Source organism: Tripterygium wilfordii, chromosome 3, assembly GCF_013401445.1.
Source record: "Tripterygium wilfordii isolate XIE 37 chromosome 3, ASM1340144v1, whole genome shotgun sequence".
NCBI lineage: Eukaryota > Viridiplantae > Streptophyta > Magnoliopsida > Celastrales > Celastraceae > Tripterygium > Tripterygium wilfordii.
This window is the reverse complement of record NC_052234.1, coordinates 491,396-516,598: the sequence shown is the minus strand read 5'-3', so window position 1 is coordinate 516,598 and position 25,203 is coordinate 491,396. Positions and strand designations below refer to the sequence as shown.

At 37.2% G+C, this 25,203-nt stretch overlaps 5 protein-coding genes across 7 annotated transcripts; 3 read left to right on the top strand and 2 right to left on the bottom strand.

The window, feature by feature from the left end:
* The first annotated feature begins 22 nt into the window (after positions 1 to 22).
* LOC119995381 (esterase OVCA2-like) lies at positions 23 to 3,053 on the top strand. Of its 2 annotated transcripts, XR_005467669.1 has the most exons (8): positions 23 to 292; positions 404 to 502; positions 601 to 642; positions 728 to 875; positions 1,306 to 1,407; positions 1,519 to 1,578; positions 1,938 to 2,325; positions 2,834 to 3,053. XR_005467669.1 is itself a non-coding variant. In XM_038841860.1 (7 exons), the coding sequence occupies exons 1-7, from the start codon at positions 77 to 79 to the stop codon at positions 2,009 to 2,011; spliced, it is 741 nt and encodes a 246-aa protein (XP_038697788.1). In that variant the 5' UTR covers positions 23 to 76; the 3' UTR covers positions 2,012 to 3,053. The 2 variants fall into 2 exon arrangements, 1 of the variants encoding a protein (XP_038697788.1); XM_038841860.1 differs by having other exon boundaries at positions 1,938 to 3,053.
* Positions 3,054 to 3,126: 73 nt separating this feature from the next.
* On the bottom strand, positions 3,127 to 7,997 carry LOC119995380 (chorismate synthase, chloroplastic-like). The gene is made up of 13 exons (XM_038841859.1): positions 7,754 to 7,997; positions 7,379 to 7,529; positions 7,111 to 7,187; positions 6,935 to 6,993; positions 6,141 to 6,224; positions 5,948 to 6,037; positions 5,506 to 5,586; positions 4,693 to 4,824; positions 4,374 to 4,476; positions 4,192 to 4,286; positions 4,043 to 4,108; positions 3,822 to 3,906; positions 3,127 to 3,526 (listed from the first exon to the last, which is right to left on the bottom strand). The coding sequence occupies exons 1-13, from the start codon at positions 7,887 to 7,889 to the stop codon at positions 3,375 to 3,377; spliced, it is 1,311 nt and encodes a 436-aa protein (XP_038697787.1). The 5' UTR covers positions 7,890 to 7,997; the 3' UTR covers positions 3,127 to 3,374.
* Positions 7,998 to 9,059: 1,062 nt separating this feature from the next.
* On the top strand, positions 9,060 to 12,956 carry LOC119987836 (putative GEM-like protein 3). Of its 2 annotated transcripts, XM_038832747.1 has the most exons (5): positions 9,060 to 9,595; positions 9,682 to 9,783; positions 10,290 to 10,561; positions 12,496 to 12,573; positions 12,649 to 12,956. In XM_038832747.1, exons 1-5 carry the CDS (start codon positions 9,199 to 9,201, stop codon positions 12,682 to 12,684), a joined length of 885 nt encoding a protein of 294 aa, XP_038688675.1. In that variant the 5' UTR covers positions 9,060 to 9,198; the 3' UTR covers positions 12,685 to 12,956. The 2 variants fall into 2 exon arrangements, with proteins under 2 accessions (XP_038688675.1, XP_038688672.1); XM_038832744.1 differs by having other exon boundaries at positions 12,496 to 12,956.
* A 6,691-nt stretch (positions 12,957 to 19,647) lies between these two features.
* LOC119995367 (zinc-finger homeodomain protein 2-like) lies at positions 19,648 to 20,979 on the top strand. The gene has a single exon (XM_038841846.1). The coding sequence runs from the start codon at positions 19,772 to 19,774 to the stop codon at positions 20,504 to 20,506; it is 735 nt and encodes a 244-aa protein (XP_038697774.1). The 5' UTR covers positions 19,648 to 19,771; the 3' UTR covers positions 20,507 to 20,979.
* A 2,426-nt stretch (positions 20,980 to 23,405) lies between these two features.
* LOC119992647 lies at positions 23,406 to 23,977 on the bottom strand. The gene has a single exon (XM_038839449.1). The coding sequence runs from the start codon at positions 23,975 to 23,977 to the stop codon at positions 23,489 to 23,491; it is 489 nt and encodes a 162-aa protein (XP_038695377.1). The 3' UTR covers positions 23,406 to 23,488.
* Positions 23,978 to 25,203: the final 1,226 nt, after the last annotated feature.

Sequence of the window (25,203 nt, the reverse complement as noted above, 5' to 3'; positions counted from 1 at the left end):
GAAATTTCAGTAGAAAAAGCCACCGAGAAAATGTACCGCAAACCAAGGAGGACGAAAGAGAAGGAGCAGAACTGCAATGGAGAGTGAAATCCGGAAGAAACCCAGAATCCTCTGCCTCCATGGATTCAGAACAAGCGCTAAAATCCTCCAAGACTTGATCATGAAATGGCCTCAAACCCTGCTGGAAAAGCTGGATTTTGATTTCCTCAACGCCCCATTTCCTGCAGAAGGTGAATCTGGACTTGAAGGAGTTTTTGATCCTCCCTATTACGAATGGTATCAAAGCGATAAGGTTGATATACTTCCTGGGTTATCTTATTTTATCCAATTTTCTTTGAGAATAAGGTCTAACAGTGTTGACTATCTTGACATCTTGTGGATTAAACTTAAAATCTTTGTGTAGGAGCATATGAATTATGGGAATCTTCCAGAGTGTGTGGCATATATAGAAGATTATATGGTAAAGCATGGTCCATTTGACGGGTTGCTGGGCTTTTCCCAGGTAAGCATTTTATGCAACTTGTTCATTTCGGCTCTTGGGTTACTTGCAATCACCATGTATTTAATAGCTAACTCTTTCAATTGATTGATTGGTGTAAGGGGGCGTTCATATCAGCTACTGTGCCAGGACTCCAATTGCAGGTATAAAACTTAACAATTTTCTGGCTTATTAATGTGATGAATGGAATGAAATTATGATTAATGTACATCAACTGTGAATGCATAGGGTGCTGCTTTCACGAGGGTACCAAAGATTAAGTTTCTAATATTAATCTCAGCAGCCAAATTCAAGGGATTAATGAAGCTTGGGCAGAATAAGCTGGTTACCAATGCATTTTCACCTCTGGTTGTTTGCCCCTCTGTCCACTTCATAGGTAACTTGATAACTCTTACGTAATTGTTACAACATGTCATGTGGTTTAGCGGGAAAGATGCATGTTATGTGGACAGATTGCTTGATAAGCATAGCCAATTTGCGTATCATCTAGCAGCAACAGAGCTATTTCCCAAGTCAATTTTCAGCAAGAATGGAACAAAGAAAGTGTAAAACTACTGCGACTGTTTGGATTCTCTTTTGCCACACTTAAGTGCTTTGTTCATTACCTTAGATGCTTTTACAGAATTCTACATATTGTCTTATCCATGGCTTGACAAACATTTTAGTATGCATTGAGCGAATGGTAAACAAGAAGTCGAAAGTAAATTGTGGAAACAGAACATGACTTTCTTAGCATCCATAATGTGAATGATTAATGTGGCCAGAAGACATCACTTAACATTTTCTTGCATTGGCACAAACTGCAGGGGAGAATGATTTTTTGAAGCCAGAGGGACTTCTTTTATTGGAATCATTTGTAGAACCTGTTGTGATATATCATCCCAAGGGACACACCATACCAAGACTTGGTAATACTAAAATTGCATCTCCTTGTTCGTATGTATGTTTTCCAGACATGGTTCTGATCTTTATTTGTATTCACAATCACAAAACTTTTCTAAATCTTCAACCTTTCCCAGATAGAAAGAATTTGGAGACAATGCTTGGGTTCGTTGAGAAGATTCAAAATATGATTTCTGGTGAGTATTAGATCCATATGAACATGGAGGTGGCTTTATTGGCTGAACGTGAAATGGTCGTTTCATGTCTATGAATTTGTTTCCAGCTTTCAGTTGCCACAAACAAATAATTTATTTTGGTATAATTTACAATTTAATTTTATTTAAAAATAAGAAGAGATTTTGGTTCATTTTTGTTTTAGGGACCCTAAAATTAGCATATAAACAATTAAACATATCATTCTTGGTTACATCGAATTAAAATATGCGATACTTGTATAATTTGGTTTACATTCGCTTTTGTAATTTTTTTTTTCTCTCTAACATGTACATCTATCTATATCAATGTTTAAATTGATATATGTATATTGTTTTGACAGGGTTTAAACCAGAAGGGCAACCGAAAAAATCTAGCAGTATTATTTTTGAGCCTCGTGTCAAAAGCTCAATGTAAAATTTCATCAGTGAAGCAAACAGAGTTCAGCTTAAAAATTCAATAATTGACGAGATTATTGGAACTGTACCTTTACAACATGACTGCCTTTTCATTTCCTGCAAGTGTTTTGACAGTTTTGTTTATTGGTGAAGGCCGAAGGGCTCAGACCAAAAATATCACCTTCTATTTATCCTCATATTACACCTGAATACCAAAGAGAGCACATTTCACAAAATTGGTCTCCATTTCCTTTAGCCCATGTAGACAGGCCAATTGCGTGTACAGATTCTTTCTACCCTTTACTCTCTCTCCCTCTTTTTGCCTGATTTCAGGTACATATTCTGGAACTTATTCAAACATTATTCATGCTTTTGGTTTTGAAGCAAGCGTGTTACCCCTATCTATCACAAGGCTCTGGTTGAGATTGCTTGTGCTTACAAATCTAACATGTCAAGCATAGAACCTTTTCTCATTAGGTGTTTGAAAATGGTTTTTGCTTTGGTTCATTGCTTGTAAAGTTCGGTTTTGGCTTGTGGGTTTTCATTATGTTTCATGTAGATTAGATTCTGGGTTATAATTTGAGGGTCCTGTGATGTTATAACAGATTGGATTTGTAGTTTGTAATGTGGGTTTCGATTCTAGTTTATAATAGACAGAATTCTGGTCTATAGGTCATTTTCGGATGGACTGGTCCTTCTCTCCTCCAATTAATCTCAAGGAATCTATCTTCTTTTCATTTTTTGACTCTAAATTCGTTTATATTTGCTCATGTTAATCTGTTTGTTTAGTGTAATGGTTTGTTATCAGCTTCCCAGTTGATTGATGGCTTATTAGTTGCAGGGGGATGGATGTGAAGCTTCTTTCTTGATTATTATTTGGGATTTGGGATGTCTACAAGTAATTGCATTGGAAGAGCAATTTCTCTGTGTACAGTCATTTGGTTTGATATTGCAAATATTGTAATCTTTTGAACTGATGGTTTTGTTTTGTCCATCAGAAGCAGTCAATCATTTGTAATTATCACTAACATTACATGGAAATGCAGAAATATTTGCAGCTTCATACTTTATTTTCTGTGTTCAGAAGACGACAATTTCTCTGCTGATAAAAATTATCTAAATAAACAACCAACAAAAGGTTTAAACTCAGCACATAATTACTCGAAAGGAAAAATAAACATGAGTCGACACATTTTCATGGGATTCAAAACAACAAAAACAAGCAAGGCCTTGCGGGTGAAAAATAAACCAAAAACAATTATGAGAATGTTGAACTCGTCTTCTTAAGAAAAATCGGGTACTGTAAACTTAATATGGAACTGTCACTGGAATCGGAGTGATTTGAGTTCCGCAGAGATGATGACACAGCTTTGTTATTTCCCTCAAATGGCTACTTTGGCGAGATCAATAGGTGGACACTCCTTCAAGGGTTCTTGCAAATCTGGGTTGATAGGGAACATATGACATTGTGCATGTTGCGCCATTAGATGGTCCACGAGCACGAGGGCCACCATAGCTTCTACCATTGGTACCGCTGCACACCCCAGCACAAACAAACAGAGAACAATCATTGATGAATATTTTCGTTTGAAATGGGTAACGAGTGAAAAACGAACGGACAAGACATAATATTTGTCCATGTTACTCCTGTATATGCATTTTTTGGTGGTTGATGATCATAGAACCACATCATGGTGACTTATTTTAGGAGCAAATGCAACTTCAAAAATCGCGAAACAAAAAATAACTAGGATAAAATAACGAGTACTAGCAGCAATAAGAGGCAAAAATGAAGAACAAGAGCGATAATATATCATCCTAGGACACACCTCTTGGAACAACACAGGGGTCATGGCGACCACGAGCTATCAGTTCAGTTTCCTTTTTATCTCTAGTTACTGTATGCTGCTTCCTCTGCCAAAGCATTAAATGAAAGTGAATATATGGGTATCAAATGTTTAAGAATGAAACAAATGTAAATCATGGAAAATATTGCATGTGTGTCATAAAGAAAAAGGTGGGGAGGAAGAAATTAAGATTTTGAACTTACTCCAATTGTCGAAGTTGGCTTGAAAGCTACTCTCATGTTTATAATTTCCCCATTTGATATTCCTCCCTGCTTGTCAACCAATGGAAAAGCTCAGTAAAGAGTATCTATCAGTTTACCTACATCTAGAATCCAACTCTATCAGTACAAACCTGTATCCCACCAGAGCGGTTTGTTCTTGTCCTGATCCGCCCATGTTCATCTGTGTAGAACTCATCATTATGTTCACTCCCCGTCATAAAAGTTCCTGCAAGGATTTTTATGCAATGTCATTTCAAATTACTAGAATAAAATATCTGAAAAAAAAATCTTAACCACCACATAAAATTTCAACCTGAAAATCCACTGCCAAATTCAAAGCCCTTTGTTGCAGGCAAGGACATAACAGCTTTAGCCAGATCAGCTTCAAGTTTGTCAAAGACAGGAAACCCAAGACCCTGATATGCAATTACAGATTTTAATGCCCCTTCGTGATTAATAGAAGAACAGAACATGCAAACAAGTGCACATGTGCATACAGCACACACACCCATGATATACAGTGACAGATTTTTAATATTCATGATCAATAAAAGAAAAAAAAAATGCAAACAAGTGCATGAGTGCGCATGCAAGCGCGCACACAAATACAGTCAGAGAGAGAGAGTACTCACACGAGGACAATTCCTTACAATGCACGTGACAACACCACCAACAGAATCACCTCTCACACGAACCACATCAATTGCAGCAATCATCTTCTCAGCATATTCCGGATCTGGGCATCTTACGATGTTGCTCTCAACCTGTTCAACATTTTATGAAGCAAACAACAACAGAGATGGCGATTCAATACCAATCAAGAAATGAAATGAATAGAAGCAAATATGAACACGGAAAAAAAATTTCATTGCATCCATAAAAAAAAATACTGAAACAAGCAAACCAATTAAGATTAAAAGTTATTACCACATCAAGACAGTAAACTACACAAACACAGAAAATATTGCAAGGACAAAACCTGATTGGGGAACGCATCAACTAAAGTCTAAGTTAGCAAAAGTTAAAAATGCTATAGTACTAGTCAGGAAAGTAGCTTTCGATAGAATGAATAGCGATGGAGGATTGATGTGGCGGGTTCTTGTATAGAGACTTTGGCAACTAGCTAGCTCCTTTATAAAAACAAATAGAAAATAAAAAATAAAGGAAAATAAACCACAATATGAAAGAGATAAATTAAGATTCCAGATGATAATATTAACTTGCAAACCTGCACACTCAATTTTGAGGTACAAAGTGAAAAGGTCCTGCACTCATGTCAATGAACACATATAGATCCAGAATTTGCATGTCATGATTAATTAGTTTGCTTGGATTCATTAAGTTTCATGTAAAATCTTAAGCAGTTAGCTTCCTATGTGCCAAAGCATTAATTGCAGTATTTCTGCTTGTAGACAACGCAAAATCTAAAACCAACAGCGAGTTACCTGATCAATTGTCAGATTTTCATGATCAACTAGATCCTCTGGAAGTACAACCTTGTGAACTTGAGAGACATATGCAAGAACCTGTAAAGAAAAAAACCAACAAAAGTTGGATAAAAATCAAAATAAAAGACAACTTTTTAGAGGAGAATACAATGCTCTCATTTATGTTTCCTGATCGCAGCGCTTTTTCCCTTTCCTTTTCCTTGTCTATGCTTGTATTAGTACGAGACGACAGAGGAACCAACAACTCAAATTTTAATTCTGTAGTTTAGAGGACAATCACTAAGAGAATATCAAAATATGAACTTCAAGGTCTAACAAAAAGACAACCTAACTTGTTTCTCTTTCACATTTGAAAATAGACATATGCGTACTTTTAAGTGTGGATGAAAAGGGCAATGAAATTGAAATCTTCAACACAACATATAAAATTCAAGCACACCTCAGTTCCAAGTTGCTTGAGAATTTTCTTAGCTACAGCTCCAGCCGCAACTCTTCCAATGGTTTCTCTTGCTGACGATCTACCACCACCCTTCAGACATAAATTGAGTTAAGATAAACCATATCCAGATATTAGCTTCATTTTCAATCTCCAGAAGTATTAATAGTTACATAATGATCCTTAAACACGTTACCTGCACTGATCTGACACCATACTTCATGTCATAAGTTGCATCAGCGTGAGAAGGCCTATAAGCTACTGACATTTCATTGTAATCCTGAAAATGACAATAAAAAACTTAGAAAACTTCCAAATGCCAATTTCTCAACATCTAGCCCCAGTGCATATGTGTTTGGCTACAAAATATCATGCATCCTCCAATCAGAATATTTCAAAGTAAATTAGAATGACTCGGTAGATTCCCAAAGGACTGATAACCATCCATATTGTTCACTAGTAAAGTGAGTATTTTGATACCAAGGTAGATTCGCTAAGGGACTAATAACCATTCATATTGTTCACTAGTAAATTGAGTATTCAAAGAGAATAATGTGCTGTCATTTTTTGCAATAAGAGGTGAAATAAAAGACATAATAACATCATTTCAAAAAATCTCAAGTTAGATTCTAACCAGTAAATAATAACAGCACATCTCATTTCTATAAGAGGTTACAAACAATATTTTCAAGCGCATAAGAACTAGCATAAGTTTTTCCTTACAAGCAACAAAAGCTGCAGCCAACATACTTTTGTTCTTCTGGTTAAAAGTTAATATGCACTGGTAAGTATAAAGCCAATTCCCAACGACGAGTATGGATATCAATGAGCGGAAAAACCTACCGAACACAAACACCACCACAATCTCCAGTTCCCACTTTCTCCCCAACTAAAAAAGACTGAGAAACGGAAGGAAGTAGGAGAAGAAGAAATGAAAATAGAGGCTTAATGGACAAAGACACCTATAAGCCAGTAACACAATATACTCACATGTCCTCTCTGATCTGTATTGGGTACAAAAACGTGGATCGGTGTGCCAGTAGTCATTCCTGCAACCAATACATATGTTGTCACCACATTTGAAGCACAAAAGAACATATATTTATTGAAGTTAAACGCGACAAGGGCCAAATATTTTTCAATAATGATATTAACAAAGATGAAACCTTCAGAGACTCCTGAATCTATTCGGCATGTATCAGTTTCTTTTCGAGGGGTGGTGATTCTGCTCTGACCTGGCCTCCTGAACACAACAACTATACACATTAAAATCAAAAGCTATTCATAAAAGCAACAATCAGATGCCACCATCTAGAAACCATGCATTGTACAATAGGCAAGGAGCGATTTTAACTTATAGCATTATCCTGTGATAGACTAACAACATAGTTCTACCATCGCAAATATGACAAAGGGAAGCCTGTATTCCAATACCTTCTATCAAGATCCACCTGCAAATCATCTTTTGAAAGCGGAAGTCGAGGTGGGCATCCATCAATTATACAACCAACACCACCTCCGTGAGATTCTCCAAAGGTAGTAACCCGAATGTAATTTCCAAACGTATTCCCAGCCGCCTTTATTTCTGTTACAGCACACAGATGCAAACTTCATTTTTTTTTTTCAATCACAGAATATTGTACTCCATATATGGAACCAAATTAGAATTTGTACTTCAAAACCCAAAAAAGTTCATTCCTTCGACAAAAACAACATTCTCACAGAGGAATGGCAATCAGAAGCATGAAATTATAATACAAATAAAAGGGAATTAAATAGTGAACAGAACTACCCAGATGGAGGACTCACGGAATTTAGTGGAGTTTCGCGTGTGGATTCTAATTTGAACAGCAGGGGATGAGAGCTTCTGAAGATCCGGGTGTAGAGACCACAAATTCGTCCTCGGATCCCCGATGAACGATTTGGATGCGAGAGAAGATGCCATTAGTGCTTGCAATTGAAGCACGAACGAAGAAGAAGAAGAAGAAGAAGGAAGAAATAGAGAAAATGAGAGGTTGGTGAGTGCGGGAGTTGTTGGTTTGTGTGTTGTGTTCACTGCCTGCGTAGTTGTTTACTTGTTTATAGAGGAAGGCCTCCACCTACCCAACTACCCTTTTCTTTTCTTTTCTTTTCCTTCCAATTTTTTTTTCCTTTTTCTCGTTTTCCCTTTAATGTCCAAAATATTGAATTTTAATTTGACTAAGATTTAGGTAAACTCAAGTCTATTTTTTATTTTAATCAAAGTAATTTTTATTTTTTATTATCATGGATATGGTGTTTAAGTTCAACTCATCATATTATTTTTATGGAGTTAGCCGGTATTTTTTGGTACCTTGTAAAAAATTGAGAAATGTTTGGACTTTGTAAAGAAAAGTAGTAAAGGTTTAAGGTTTGTTTGGTTTGTGGAATTTGGCTTTATTTTTTTTCAGTTATTCCTATGTTTAGTGGGTGGAATTATTGAAATTTAGAATTTCAAAAAAGTCATGTATTCTCATTTCTCCGAAAAAATGAAATCCTCCTTAAGATTGTGACTCCTTATTTTTTTTAATTAAATATTAATAATACCTTTTTGAAAAAAAAATAATTTCAATAATATCCCGTAATGATAATACACAATATCTCACAATTATATATTTTTTTTACTCTAACCAAACACAACTAAGAAAACTAATGATACGAGAAAAATAGTATGATAATGTGATCCAAACATTAATCAGTTTATGGCATCCTCTTTCCAATTTTATATCTAAATCCAAAAATCAAACGAGCGCTTAAGGTAAAAGTCTAAAGAAGATGATGTTTATGGTAAGTGATTTGGTTCATTTGTAGTTTTTCTCCCTTTTAATGGTGATGAATTTAAAACTTGCAACCTTAATTCCATTCATAAACCCAATTGAATCAAAATTCAAAGCCCAACCCAATATGTATTCAAATTAGACCCAAGCCTAATGTTGGATTGAATCCAATAGTAATGTGAGGATAGGCCCAATGTTATTGGGAACTGGATCCAAAACTTAGTGTGGCCCTGTCTTCTTAACCAAATCTGGCCCATGGACAAATGCTGATCGGCCCATTATAATTCCCCCCTATTCGCGGCAACAGGCCAACAGCCGTTCTTCCCGGTAAATCCATCTTCTATCAAAATCCACACCGGAAAAGCACAGGAGACACCATTTCAAACCCGTCAGCGCGACGAAGAAGGCCACAGAAAGCCAATACGTGTCATGCGCCACCGCCTCTGAATCTTCTAGGAGATGGAACAGCCCAAGGAAGAGACCAAGACAGAGAGCGAGCAGAAGGCGCCGGAGTCCATGATGACGCAGGACCCGAGCCCAAAATCAGATCCAAAGAGCGGGGATCAGCAGCAGCAACAGAAAGAAAATAGTGCACCGAGTGGGGACGGGAATTGGGCCACTTTCGTGATGGGATCGGAGAATACGTCGCAAGCTGAGACTGAGAAGCGGAGTCAGGTTAAGAATGAGGTATTGGAATCCGCGAACAGTACGGGATCCGTGAGGAAATCGGTGTCCTGGAGCCCTGAATTGGTGTCCGAATCTGCTGCGCCCAATACTCATAGCCGCAATGTCATTGACGAGTCCAGTTCCTACGTTTCCTTCTCACCCGCGCCTGACTCTTCATTCTCCTTCAAAGGTTTGTATACCATCTACGTACTACGTATATCTATCTTCCCATATATACATGTGTCATTGTGTTATTTTGGTTGTGTTCTGAATTAGAAACGGTAGTGTCCGTCCGGGATACGCTGGGGAGATGGGGAAAAAGGGTCGGAGAAGCTACTAAGAAGGCCGAAGATCTCTCAAGAAATACCTGGCAACACCGTAAGCATTCTTTTTTTTTTTCTTTTTTTTTCCTTTCAGTTTGGATTCATTCCAGTTTTCCCTTGATTTCATTACGTGTAATGTGTGAGATTTCATTCGGTGTAATCCTTGAGCGAGCATGTGGCATGAGGGATTGTTCTTGCTTTGGTTTTTTGCTCTTTCATTGTTTGTTTGATCATTGTGTCTTTATAATGATACGTTGTTATTATCTTGTATTTAAGGATATGTTGCCTTTTCCCACAATTTGACTCAATTTCAGTGCATTCTTTTGCTAATCAGTTACATTTATTTCGTTGAATCGGTGTTTTCCGTTGAAAAGGATCAAACTATCCAAACTAAATTGCTACAGACTCAAATTATTATCCTCGTTTTTGGAGAGAAATTAAATGAAATTTGGAATCCTCTGACGAATGATGTGGAATCTCTTGCTTTCCCCTTATTATAGCTTTCATGATTTTACACTAATGAGAGTACGAGAATGATGATTACCTTTTGCTTTGAATTAGTGAAAACAAGCCCTAGTTTCACTGAAGCTGCATTGGGAAGGATTGCTCAAGGAACAAAGGTTTTAGCAGAAGGTGGCTATGAGAAGATATTTCGACAAACTTTTGAGACAGTACCTGAGGAGCAACTCCAAAATTCGTATGCCTGTTACTTGTCCACATCAGCTGGTCCAGTCATGGGTATTTTGTATGTTTCTTCAGCAAAGCTAGCATTTTGCAGTGACAACCCTCTTCCATATAAATCTGATGGGAAAAAAGAATGGAGTTCCTACAAGGTACATTTGAACAAAATTACAAAACTCATATGCTTGCATGTGATGTGTCAGCATGATGATGTAGTATCCAGTTATTCCAGTATCCCCAATTTTAGCTCGAATTCATTAGCTTGAATTTCCAGTTTGAGTGTCATGCCTTTTCTTAAGAGTACGTGCATATAAAAAATTAAATAATGAGAAGATTGTCTGACCAATGGTTAAGCATTTTGGAGTTATGATATCTGGAGTTGCTAACAACTCTCACTTGGTCTCTTGCTTTCCACCCATCTGAAAGGCGGAAAACTTCAAATTAAAAGGATGTGGCTGCCATTTTGGAAAACTCGTTGACAACATATGAATATGATGTATGTCATATGCTTCATCTGAGCAGCATAATTGATTTGGCTCGTTGCTGCCAAAAGTGGACATAGTTAAAGGACTTGGCTGTCATGAATTTGAAAATGATTGTTGTTTTGACTCTTCATTAATCCTACAAATCTCTGACTTTTGTGTTTAATGTAGTTGCTTCGTTCTAAGTGTGGCTTAGCTGTTATCCTCGACTATTCAGTAAAATTTTCATTCTGTTGATCCTCTTTAGTTATTTTTTTTTAAATGTTAGATTTTAAGTTATTTTATTACAAATTCTAATCGAAAGTGAAAGCTCCAAAGCTTAGTAAAAGAGCCTTGATTATTTTCCAAAGGTTCAAAATAATGTTCAAATCGAGGTTTTGGGAAGTAGATGAGGAACTCTGTTTGGAGGTTAGAAGGAGTGGTTTTTTGGATGGTCAATTTGTGAACAAGTGGAGTATGGGTAATCTTGCAATTTTAATTGTCTATATGGAATATGATCCGAGGTTAGATATAAATAATATGGGTTTGGAATGATTTGTTTGTTAAATGATTTGTTCAAGTGGGCGATTCCAATGGGTTCTCGGAAGAAAATTGTGATATCTCAATTTCACTCGGCCCTCTATTTTGTCAATTTTGCAGGGCGCAGCCTCAAGGTTTTTCATGCTCTCTCTCTTAATTTAGGGAACTGCCCTAGACCTTCTCTTTTTTTCGTTCTTTTGGGTTCTCTCCAAAAAAAATAATAATAAAGAATTCTTAAAACTGCAATTAGTACTTCAAATTCTGGGAACTTTATGCTGTCCTTCCTTATATTTAAAAGATGAAGTATAACCTATTGCTTAATTGTTATTGTTCCTTTTATTTTATCGAAATTTTGCTACGGCCAGCATTATTGATCCTCGGCAAGTTGTAATTTAATTTCAAAAGATGACCATGCATTTTTAACCCAATTATGTAAATCCATTTGTTATTGAAAAGCTGGGGGAACACTGATTGTGGTACTTTGTAACTCCATTGGAAGGAATGTTGGAAATGAGTTTGAAAGTCCAGCTGTATACAGATTTTTAAAGTCTGGTACACCATTTGGATGTGCTTTTTTGGCATCTAATGTTTTCCCATAACTATACCATTACATTTCCACTTTTTTACTGTAAGTGTGGGTTGTCCACTTGTCCTTGTAAAATAAATCAGGCATTGCTACTCTCTGGGGATGTGAGGGGGAAAAGGGAATAGAAGGGTGGTGCTTGTGATTGGGGATTGAGAGAGTGGTGGGTGGGGAGCCATTTCAAATAAGAGGTGTATGACATTTTTTTAATGGATTATGGATCTCTAAGTGAAAGCCTCATCTACGCTGTGTTTTGAAATGAGTTGTTATTTTGTAGGCGGTTTGCCAAGCATGCGGGTAATTCTTGTGTATATTGTCTTTATTGCATTGTTTGCGAGGCTTTTGCCTTATTTGTGATTATCTAGAATTTTTGATGTTACAAGACCATGAATTCTTGTTGTTTTTTTTTGCCTCGTTTGCCCCCTGTAGATTGCTCATGATTTTCTTATAATAATTTGTTGCTGACCTTTTGTTTTGTCGTGATTCTTGGCTGCCTACACAGATAGTTATCCCATTACCTCAACTCAAAGCAGTCAATCCTTCAGCAAGCAGTGCAAATCCTGCTGAGAAATATATTCAGGTCATTTCTATTGATAGTCATGAATTTTGGTATATGGGCTTTTTGAACTATGATGGTGCTGCGCAATGTTTACAGGAAGCTCTGCAAACCCAAAACTTACAATCCGTATGATAGTTACCCTTTTCAATTCAAGCTTTCACTCCGTAGTACTGCTTTTGGGGCAGTATGTGATGTGGTGCGCAGTCCCTTATTTGGCAGCCCGTTTTCATGTGCAAATCGAACTAGGTAATCATAGAAAGAAGTATATTAGAATTTTTTTTTTGTAAGGAAAGGTAGAAAATAAATTGTTTAAAAATATATACTAGATGGTTTCTCATATGGAATCATGTAGCTGACTACAATTTTGTTTGGAATAAAGTCTTTGATGACGATGACAACGATAACGATATTTAGAAAATGCACATGGATTCTTTTTTTTTTGCCTTTTCATCATGTTGTTGCTACAACTGGACACTGGCCTGGACATTAGATACTTGACGAATTTTTGTGATCTTAGTTCTGGCATTAGTGATACATCTTGTGCCTTGTAGTTCTTCTCTGGGTGCGACGAACATTTGGTAAATGTACAGTTGTTAAGATTGAATCCAGTGATGCCAATGGCTTTGTAAACAGATGCATCTTCCGGCCTGCATTGTACTCTTTTTTCCGATTAGGGTAATGCGGTGTGAATTGATTGAGTTGATATGAATAGCTTCGGTTGCTAGAAACTAGGTGCAGATCTCTGAAAATTTTAGAATTACAGGTAACTTAGGAGACATCTCTTTTTTCCGAAATCTTTAGAATTACCATTGCTTAGTTTTCGATTTGCCTATGACTAACCCGTCATCATCTCTTTGAAACAAGTATTGATTATAGTTGCACCATTTGTAGACCATCACATTATTGGATCATTTTATTGTGGAAAACGTCCTCTAACCTCTAGTTAAATACACATATGACGAGAATTGTTGTCTAGGACGGTGTAAGTGGGCCACAATGTGCTGGGCCCAAGAAATTAATGATAAGCCCATCCACTAGTGGGCCATATTAAGATGCACTTTCGGCATCTGATTCAGTGAATTAGAGCCTAATCCCATTAAGATTGTACTAATAATGAGCCTATCATGTCCCCATCAACGACTCCTCCTTTAATTAAAACGACTGTTCATAGAGCATGTTTTGCATTACATGACAAACCACATTTCTCGTTTTCACGCACGCGTGAACATGTCATGTCTTAAGATTACAAATCATCCCAAATATGACAAATCAATGGAAGATCATTCTAGACAAGCTTCTCAATCTTTGTTCAATGACTTGTCTGGCATTCTTCTATATTTTAGGAATTAATCAAAGAACATATTTTAACTTCACTAGCCAGTATTATATTTCAGAAGTGATAGGGATCGTAGTAAACAACATCACAGTCATTCTAGTAGTGGATGTGTTATTCTCTGGTTCAATCACAAGGTTTTGTAAGCCCATACACTTACATCAATCAAGGGATGATATCCACTACTAGGATAACTGTGATGTTTTTTAATGGGATCCCTAACATTTTTTATTGTATTTACAAGCCAAACACACATGACTGGCATGTCTGAAGCCATTTTTATTTTTTATGGCCTTTAAGACCATTTTTAGAGGTATGCAATATTACTGTCATTATGCTGATTCATGATTGCTCTTTGGCATGAATGATTGCTAAGTAATGTGTTATGATCTTATAAGTTACAAGTAGACGGGTTTAATGTAATTTTTGGCAACAGGAAGGTTTCATGCTGTTCAACTTAGTCACCCAAAGTTCAAATGTTTCAATCTAGTTCTCTGTTTTAATAATCTATTCAATTGAGTCACTCAGTCAGATTTCTCATCATTCGGGCAACCAACTCTCTAACATGTCATAAAAGGACAATATATGTGTATTTTTAGCTGATGTGTACTGAAAAATGATTACTTGGATATTTCTTGATCATTAACTTAATTTGGAATATCTTGATCCTGCTGGTTGTTTATCTTCAAGAGTTACTTGATTGATTTGGAACACAAACACAAAAAGATACCGTTAGAGTCATTATCAAAGCGTGCAATATTTGATAATGATCAGTATACATATTTTTCATTATCTATAGCAGCTTTTTTTTTATTCAAATTCTAAAGAGAAGGACATGGTGGTTTTAGGTTTTAGGGTTCACTACTAAGCTATCACCCAAGTAATTATCCAAATAGTAACTTATCATGTCGTTATGTGAAAAATTCCTAAGTGTGCAGGCCTAATTGCTGGAGTTTAGGCCTAGATCGGAAATCCAAAAAACAAACTTATATGATATCGTTTTTAAAACCAAATAGTAAATGCAGACGTAGATAGATAGAGAAGAAAGTAGAAATTATAAAGAGTTGAAGGACATGTTAATGCAATTGTCAGAAATGAAGCTAGCCATGATGAAGGGGATGGGTTAAGGCATGAATTGCACGCAATGGATTGGATTGGTGTGAAGATCGAATATCTTGCATTTTGAGTGAAAGGTGGGATGCTAGTGGAGTAAGCATTTCAGATTGTCAGTCCAAATATAGCAATCTCTTCAATATTACTTCATTTATCTCCCTTCCTGTCAAACAAGTTAAAAAAGAAGAAGAGGAAGGGACATGCTTCACCATCACATGCAACCCAACAATATTTACAATTATCAATTTATCATTACCTCTTAGATATTTTTACTTCCTAGTTCTTGTTTGGACGTATCAATCTCGTAAAAGTGATATTTCATATGAACTAAATCGAAACTTGTGGGTCGAACCCTGTTTGTTGGGAATGTTAAAAGTAATTTGTTAACAAAAAGTACTGCTAAATTCATTAGTAAGGGTTAGAAAATTCAGTCAAAACACTACAAAATTGATGGTTCGTTTTGGGCCAAAAATCCAAATGGTTTTGTTTTTATTGGGCTATCGTCATTGGTTCTTAGACTCAAAAATGCGTTGATTGTTTTGGTGGGACTAGACCGTTGCTTATATGCTACTTGGTTGGGTTATGTCAATTTGATGTAGGATAAAGTCTTAATACTATCCCGCACTTGTGGGGTGGGCTAAGTTATATCAGACCCAACAAATGGACAGGTAGAGGTTATGTCCAAATGAATCGAGCCTTAACTCCAATATCATGTTGGAAAATCCAACCTAAACACTACAAAACAATATTGTCCGCTTTGGGTGAAAGGCCCCCGAACGGTTTTATTTTTAAACCTAAAAAACACGTTGATTGTATGAGAGGGAATAAACATTTGTTTATATGTTACTCGGTTGAGTTATGTCAAATCCAATATATATGGGAAAAAGTCTTTACAGTAAAATTATCTATTCTAGACAAAACAAAGGTTACCAACTAATCTCTCACATTTTTCCATTTTCTCCTCACTTTAGAGGTTAAGACACATGCATGTAGGGTCAATTGAATTAAATTCTTAAAGGTGGGAGTTCAAGTAATTTCAAATGGAAGTACACTGTTTATAATTATTAACCCAAAACCCATACATAGTCTTAATTAGTACAACAAGTGGTTACAGTACCACTGATGTACATGGATGAGCTACAGAAAAAACAATGGTCAAAAGAAGAGATGCCAAAAAAGTGCTCACATCTTTGGGGTTGCACCAAATGTCAACTAGGGTTTGGTGATCTGGTGGCTTAAGAACCTGGCACAATATATATATGTTTATACAATCACAAGCTGTTTGGGAAAAGCCTCACAGGCCATATACATTATATATATGAAAGGAATAAATAAAATAAAAGAGAAATTTGAGTTTACTATTGGAGCATAGTCTTTGGAAAAATCCAAGGCACTGAGATGTGATGAATAATGATTCCTGATTTGAATTGATATAACACAGTAACACACCATAAGCAAACAAACAGAAACATGTCAATCCATCCTAATAATTAGCAAAAACAAAGACACCTATGAGCTAGCCAAGAATATGATCAAAAAAGACGAAGCAAACAGAAACAATTACCAAAAATTCCAACAGTTGGTATTCCAAATTAAACTCACAGAATCCAAACAAACTCGTGAGCTTCAAATATACCATATATGCACATGAAATTTTGTGCACACAACTCAGCGATTGGAATAACTAGAATACCCTAATATCCTATTATAACTGGAACAATTAAAAATTTGTAAAAAATAAAATGTACCTAGGAAAGCAAAACAAAACAAAATGAAGATGGGTTTGTTTGGTTGTCCATACTCTATCTGCAGAGACATATACATATACATATAGTGGTGGTGGTGTTGTTCATTGGTGATGTTTGTGGGTGCAGCCAAACTGGGGGGCCATTGTTGATGTGTTTGTGTTTGTGTTTGTGTCGTTGTGTAAGCGAGAGACAAAATATAAATAAAAAAAGGCTGCAGAGAATATACACATAGTATATCAGTATTATATATATAGTGAAATATAAATCAAAGAAGGGCGTCCCACACTACTCTATATTTCTATCGTCTTGTCACTCTCCACCCTCTCCTTTCCAGCAATTCTCCCTCTCTCTCTCTCTCTCTCCATCTCTTAATCATATATATATATATATATAAAAGCTGTTCTGTTGATGTTACGATGTCACTTAATGTGTCTGTAATAGTGGTTTCCCGCCAACTGACAGGGCCTAAATTTGCCATCATCGCTCCGCGCACTCTCTGGTGTCTGCATGTCAGCACGTCCGTCAATCATCTGTTCATGCTGAGTTGGCTCGCTCACTCACATGAATCAAACCCTTTTATAATTAAATTAAAATCTCTCTGTTTTTTTTTTTAAGAATTAAAATCTCTTTTAATTCAGGGAAAAAGAAAACATTTCAAGTCACTAATTAAGCAATAAAACTGCCTCTTCAGTTTCTACTTAATTAATCATATCATATTAAGCATGATTAATCCGCATTAATCCAAAGTCCAAAATGCATGTGGCATGCCCCTCAATATGAGGTATTAATTTATTGATTGATGGATTATATATATATCGAGCTGAGTTTAATTATACATGATCGAGTTGGAGATCAAAACCATGAACCTTTTTTTCGGTGCGAGCTCGAGTCTACGAATTCAAATCGAGCTCGAGGTATTTGATTATAGCTTGATGCGAATATAACCCTATTACAAAACATGATCGAACATGACTCTAAATGAAGAGAATAATTCTCCAACAAAAACTATTATTTCGTATCAAATATATAACTGCTCATCAAAATCATATTCTAATAAGCCAAATATTAACCCGATAATCATCCCTTTATCTAATCTCGTGGACAGACGTACATGCTAGTGATAGTACTTGATATGGATTAAAAAGTTGGTCCATGTACATGTTGTCTTAATATGTAACATAATTTGATGGAGGGTGGACCATGCAAGGGCGGGGACTTAGAAGGAGGACACACGAGTAGTCTACTTCCCCTAATTATATACCCTAATGAAAAAACTAAGTCATTTCATGAGATGTGATGGTCTATATATATATATATATATACACACACACACAGATTTGGTCAAACTTTAGTTTTGAAAGTAAAACATGACTATATGAGGACCCTATTATATGTGGTTGGTTGAGGTCTCATAATTTTTTGTGCCTGCCATTATTAAGGCCAAATTTTGATCTTGATTAGATATGTGGACTAGCTAGCCATGCATCTTAAAAATTAATACTCGTTTTTGACCCGATTATTAACATCCGGTGAAAAAAAGGTCCAAATCCTTCTCCCCTAGCACCTGTTTTTTGCGGCCCAAATCTTGATTTCAAGCCGAAGATGAAGATTAACCACAGAAATCCAAGCCGAAGATGACGATGAAGAACACATTTTGTTAAGCTCAAATGTCAAGAGACCGCAAATCTTGATTATGGCCAAATATATTTAGTGGATTCGGTACGTTGGCAATGATTTTTATACTAGCAAGTATGAAAATAAAGGGATATATATATATATATATATATCTTATAACAATATGTAGGACTCTTGATGGTATGAAACTATGAATAATGTTATATAGATACATGATGGGGACTAGGACTTAAAGTGAAGGCAAAAACCACAGGAAAAACAGTAAAAGAAGCACACACCAAGTTTTCCCAGAAAAATGTGAGATGTGATGGTCTCCGTCCTCTCTAACGAAAGTTACGTTGTCTTCCTTCCCTATATATGCGTCCTTGTGTACGAGAGCACACACACGGGGCCGGTTTAAACTCTGCGAAACGTGGCCACCCACGCGAATCACTACGAGGAGTGTGCTTTTGTAATCATTCTTTTGTCTATCCCGTTTATCATAGTTTGCTGAACAGTGCCCAAACATTTAATGGATGCTGACGTACCACTCGCGTCATCTCTTTGTTGGACATATTAACACGTAAGCAAACAGCAGCAAGCAGTCTTAAATAACGACAACGCTCTCTCTCACGTCCTAAATATTTCCCTTGTCCCCACACTTATCAGTCTCATTCACCCGCCACCGTTTGTCTCGTTTTCAGCGTCGCCGGCGCGTGAGAGGGAGAGGGCGTGGGATTTGGGATTGCCACCACCCACTACTAAAAACTATACAAGCACCATCCACAGCCACAAGCCAGAGTTTGACACTCGCAAAGTCTTTTTATTTTAAACAGGATTGAATTCTATGCAGCATGTCATTCAAATATTTGAGTGAATGTAAACTTAGCGTTGTCACTCGTTAGAACAGTCTGTATCACGTTAATAACAAATAAGACTAACCCGAAATGTATTTGGAGAAATGAGGCTTTTAATCTATCTTTAGAAGTGTGTAGCTTCATGAAATTAGAAAAAATCTTAAAAAAAAAACTCTTCTGGTTTAAATTCTCAACTTTAACATCATCCACTTTAAACCAAGAAATATAACCAATTGAGATATTATTATGTGATTCTCGCAAAGTTTGTCTGTGCAACCCTAGTACTATAATTAACCACGCGGTTAAAAAAGTTAAAATGAGACAAGTCACCGGTTTACCGGCTATAGCAGGTGGAAAACGGCTGAGGGTTACTAACAAGATTACAAGAGCTTTGAAGCATAAACATCCAGCTTGCTTTGCTTTTGCAGAGAAAGATAAGATCATCTTCATTACTCTCTCACTCCTCTCTTATTTCTTCTCGCTCTACTTCTGTTTTGTACTTTCAATTAGCAAGGAAACGACACCGTTTGTTCTGTCTTGCCTGAGTTTTCGAAATGGAGTTTGAGGATCAGGAAGAGCAAGACGAGGAGATGGAGCTGCCGGCAAGTTACGACTCGCTAGGCAACACGGCCCCCCCGATTTCAGGACCCGAAGCAATTCTCTCCGCTGGTATTTCGGGCCAGAAGAAGCGCAGGTACCGAGAGTGCCTGAAGAACCACGCTGTAGGAATCGGAGGTCACGCAGTGGACGGCTGCGGCGAGTTCATGCCGGCTGGAGCGGAAGGTACGCTCGACGGTCTAAAATGCGCCGCGTGTAACTGTCACCGCAACTTCCATAGAAAGGAGAGCGCCGAATCTTGCGGTGAAATCGTTCTCCATCACCATCACCATCACCTCGCGCACCATCAGGTCCCGCAATTCACGCCCTACTACCGAACTCCAGCTGGATACCTCCACGTGGCACCGAAGCAGCAGCAGCCGCAGTACAGGCCTCTGGCTCTACCTTCCTCGTCTGGCGGTGGAGGGAGTCACAGTAGAGGAGGAGACGATCAAGAAGACATGTCGAATCCGGGAGTTTACCCCGGTGGAGTTTTGAGGAAGAGACACCGAACGAAGTTCACGCAGGAGCAGAAGGAGAAGATGCTTGGACTGGCGGAGAGGCTGGGGTGGAGATTACAGAAGCACAATGAGGAGGTTGTGGAGCAGTTCTGTAACGAGACTGGTGTGAAGAGGCGCGTGCTCAAGGTGTGGATGCATAATAACAAGCATACTTTGGGTAACAAGCCCTAAGAATAACTAAGATTAATGAATGAAATCATCTCCATCTCTTGAATGTCAATTTACATAGAGTTTTCAGTGTTCTTCGATTAATTTTCTTTAGTGTGATTGTAATCGGTAGGCTTCTTTTAGGGTAGATTAAGCTGATGATATGATATTATGTGTATTTAGTTATTCAGTGCATGTTGAGAATTTCTGGTTTATTAGGGTTTCAGTGGACATTATTACACTTTGTTTTTAGCCCTGTGAGTGAGTGAGCTCATTAATGGTACCTATATATGTTGAGGTTATCAGTCTATGATCAGTACTTGCATTACTTTGTCCGATCGGGACTTTGAGCTTTGACCCATGACATGGTTAAGTTAGTTGGTTGGATCTCTCAGCGCATGTGCATAAGAGGTCGCTAACACTCACTCTGACACGATTTGACATTATTTCTATAATGGGATTTGGCCCAGTATTTAATCAATCCATATGGTTTGTGAATATTGCATGTCGTTCGTGGGTTTATCATTAGAGTAGAGTACGATGGACTGTGTTTTCGGTGGATTCTCTCGTTACCGAGAGAGAGATAGATTGAGATTGTACATGGTTGAAGCTGCAAGGTCTGGGTTTTCTTGGAATTTGACTGACCCTTATATACCCTATGTCATCATCTTTTTTAAGTTTCTTGGAGGCTGTATTTTGCCATTGACATCTGTTTCTACACTTGTCTTCGGTGAGCAATATGTATAATGTCATTTATTTCTTGTTGTAACAATACTTCTCACTTGAGTCCAAAGAGTCGTCCCAAGAAGAGAGAGGGAGAGCAAGAGAGTTGTTTTTTGTGTTGTTGATCATATCTCCAGTAGTTCTTTCTTTTTAATTAAAAGAAACCTTGATAATGGAGCCCTCTCCCTTCTCTGGATCTGCTTTCTGTTTTCCCCGTCTTTTGTGCTGTTTCTTCTGCACTACTCTCTCCGGTACACTGATCTCTGAATTCTCTCTTTTCAACAAAACTGATTTGCTCTTAATGAAACGATAACTGATTTTTCCTATAAAATATGTTTTATGTTTCATCATTGATGGGTGATCTAGTACTTCTCCTTGGGAATGAAAGAAAGAGATCAGCTAGCTCATCCATATATTAAATAGGTTTTATTTTATATATATATATATATATTATATGTTCTCTTGGAAAGAAAATGCATCAGCAGATCAGCTAGGGACAGTAAACTCCAAATCCAAATGTTGGCCGAGAAAGTGGATAGATCCAAAGCTTCCCTCTCTTTATTTTTCTCATAAAATTGGGAACATGTGGGCTCTCCAGTCTCCAGCAGCAACACAAGACAAGTGCTTTAAAAAATCACACAGAGGGACATACTGCTAGCTTTAGAATCTCACTAAGATTCCAAGAATCTCTTCATTCTCTAATAGGGTTTAGAAGATCGAGAAGAAGGTGATATGATGAAGCTTTTTTACAATTTCTTTCTTACATGGTCAGTGACTTAAATGCATTGGTTGCTTACCATATATACAACTTAGCTATTTGGGAGACCTGATTCAGTATATAAGGCAAGGGTTATTAGGTGGGGTGGGGGGTTCTGGTTCTGGTTGATCTGGACAGCTTTCATAAGCAAATGCTCTTGTTGGGTAGTGGGTAGCTAGAGTTTTACTTCTTCTGGTGTCAAAACTCATCTACCATAGATGGTCAGTCATGGAATGGCTTTTTCTTGACTGGGGTAAATTTATTAAAGCCTGTATAAATATAGAGGAAAGAAATTGTGGTCCTATATATAAATGCTATGTAATGTCTGTGTGTTGGGGAGAATCTTGGTCAAAGGTTCAGGGTCAGATGGCGATTGATCATCCAACTCTTGTTCATTTTTACTTAATTTGATAGATTGACATCAAAGTGATATTGTCATGTGGCCCACAAGTCTGCATGGATTTGTTTTTTAGGATCATCTCCGAATTGTATTTAGGCCTAGAAAATATGTCACTCGTGTGAGAACAGTTGAACCTTTGTTTCTATACCATTCAGTTGGGTTATGCGAGTCTGATTTAAAACTACATTCTTGACATACTTTCACCTGGCAAGGACACCCAAAATGGTATTTCTCAGTCCAGAAGCAAATCCAAAACATGCAATATTTTAGTTGATTAAGGTGGGTTTTCACTGAAATCAGTTTTTAGGGCTAGTAAGATTCGTTTTGGAATTACCAACTTTTGAAAAGGAAAACTTGCATCCTCAGTGAGTAAGACGATTCAATGACACACCAATAGGAGGGAGACCATGGAAATGACCCTTCAATAATATTCTTTTGTCCCCTACTAAATCCTCCTTCGGTGATGCTAACTGAGCTTTCTTTCTAGTTCCAATTCTATTAGCTTTAATGTTGTAGCCCCCACGAACACAAAGTTTCATGATTTGTAGGTGGTGTTGTCTTTGTTGGTCGGGTTTTTTTTCCTTGTCTTGGCATCAAAAGATTGTTCAAAAAAAAAGTAAGAACCAAATCATGCACATCCCAATATATGGCCTTCAATTATGGCCCAAATTGGGGCCCATTGAAGCCCAATTCACACACCACGCCATCAAAGTGTCTTAATTAACAAAAGAAAAATAAATTTTTTTTAATCGAAAATGACATCAGACAAGTTTGCATTTGGATATTCGATATGGGTATAAACTTAAGTCGTCATGCCTACGCGCACAATAAATTTTCAATTAGCGACAAGGTAAGTTGTCTTGAAACCCAGTGCGTGGCCAATAGGGTAGATATACTCCCAATGAAAATTATACTAAGAACTTTTTGAGTCCATTATGATTTGATCAAACCCTGAGTGATTCACCAACTAAATTATTATCCAAGTGGTTATGAAAAATAATCCATATTATTTCATGAGAATCCAAACCCTTCACAATTTATTTTAAAAACCCATGTCCAAAGAAAACTCATCACTTTTCAAAATAGTAAAATCACACACAATTACACTCCCTTAATGCTCATAAGATCATTGCCTTGGTGTCTTGACCCGACTTGATCTTTCACTTCTCTTGTTGATAATCACCGGATTATACTTACCCGATCGGAGACTCTTCTCCCAATCAAACTTCTTAGCATTAACAGGCATGGTTTGTGGATTATTGGATTTCGAACTCCGGGGATTACTATTAACAGCTTGTTTCTTGGTCTCTTTGATTTCAATCTTGGTTCCTCCATCCAACCTTATGCTAATGCTGAGATGAGAGAGTCTCCCTTGCTGGTTTTTGCTTGCAATCCTTCCCGCATAGAGGCGGTGCAGTTTCAGAGCCATATGGTATATCTCATCTTTGATTTCTTCCTCCAAGTCTCTCTCTATGTCCTTCTGAAGCTCATTCCGGATCTTCAACTCCTCTTTTGACATGAAAGTGAACATATGATTTCCCCTTTTCAAGCCTTGTTCCCTTACTTGATCATTCTCATTGGTTTCAATCTGCACAACATGTCTAGCTATATTCATTGATACAACAATATGTGTCTTGCCCTTATTATGATTAGAAGCAAAAACATATATATATATGTATGAACACAACAAACATTGGCTCTTAATTTGAACTTATAAAAGCTAATTAGATTGCAATTTTTAAGCCTAATTAACTAAAAATAACTACTAATTTTTTTTCTTAAAAAAGAAAAACTCAATCATTAAAAGTTTATACCTTGATATTAAGGTTTTGTCCTGGGAAATTTATGTTCCCTGCTGTTAGTTTGGGATTCACCCTGAAGACATATATATAAGGGTAGTGGTCCGGTGGGTCGAAAGACCGCTCATATATCATAAGTAAACTCAGACACACTTACCCTTGAGCCTGGCCATGGCTTTGGAGGATTGTAAACTCCATTTTGAGACTCCCCAGATGGTTTAACAAGTAAATCTGCAGGAACCCACAAAAGAAAAAGTCACATAATAATTACTCTTTAATCATTAGCTGATCATGAGAAAGAAATTTGAAGGACAACAAATCTGGGAAACCTAGTATGTCATCATTTGAGGACATGGTTTTTTGGTCCATATGTCTGTAGCAATTAAGCTTACCTTGTTGTGAATTCACCAGATCACCAACCCAATTTAAAGCATAAAAAATAATGAACATTTTGATGGGTGGGGTTGAGTTTCTGAAGCCTAGCTGGAAGGAAGTGGACAGAAAGTGGAATGTTTTGATGTATAAATGACAGTTAGAGACGTTATTTTAGTTATGTTCTTCTCATTTAGGCGCCAAATATGTCTGTGTGAAGTACCCATGAAATTGGAACTAAATGGGAGTTTAGGGTTTTTCACTAATTGAAGAAGTACTTTACTTGGAAGGGATCAATTGTTTTTGGTTGCAGTTGAAGCACAATCAATATAGGCCAGGGTAACCCACATGTTTGATGTGTTTTTCCTACTTTCTTTGGACAATTACCCCTCCCATGGGCCATTCTGCAATTGGGCCAGAAACCTTCTTGGATCTGGGCCATCGGCTATCATAGTATAGGCCCAAACCTAGTAAGTCACTCCTCCAAACCAATCCAAGAGACAAAGGGTCCGCTTGAGTCTTTGGGTGTGTGTTGTGTGTTAACCTCTTGCCGTGAGGTGAGACGAATTTCAAAACCATAATGGGATGTGAGATGAGTTATTGTGACAAAATGGAGGGCAAAATTGAAGGAAAAAAATCTCATATTTTAATGCTGAAAATGCGGTCAATT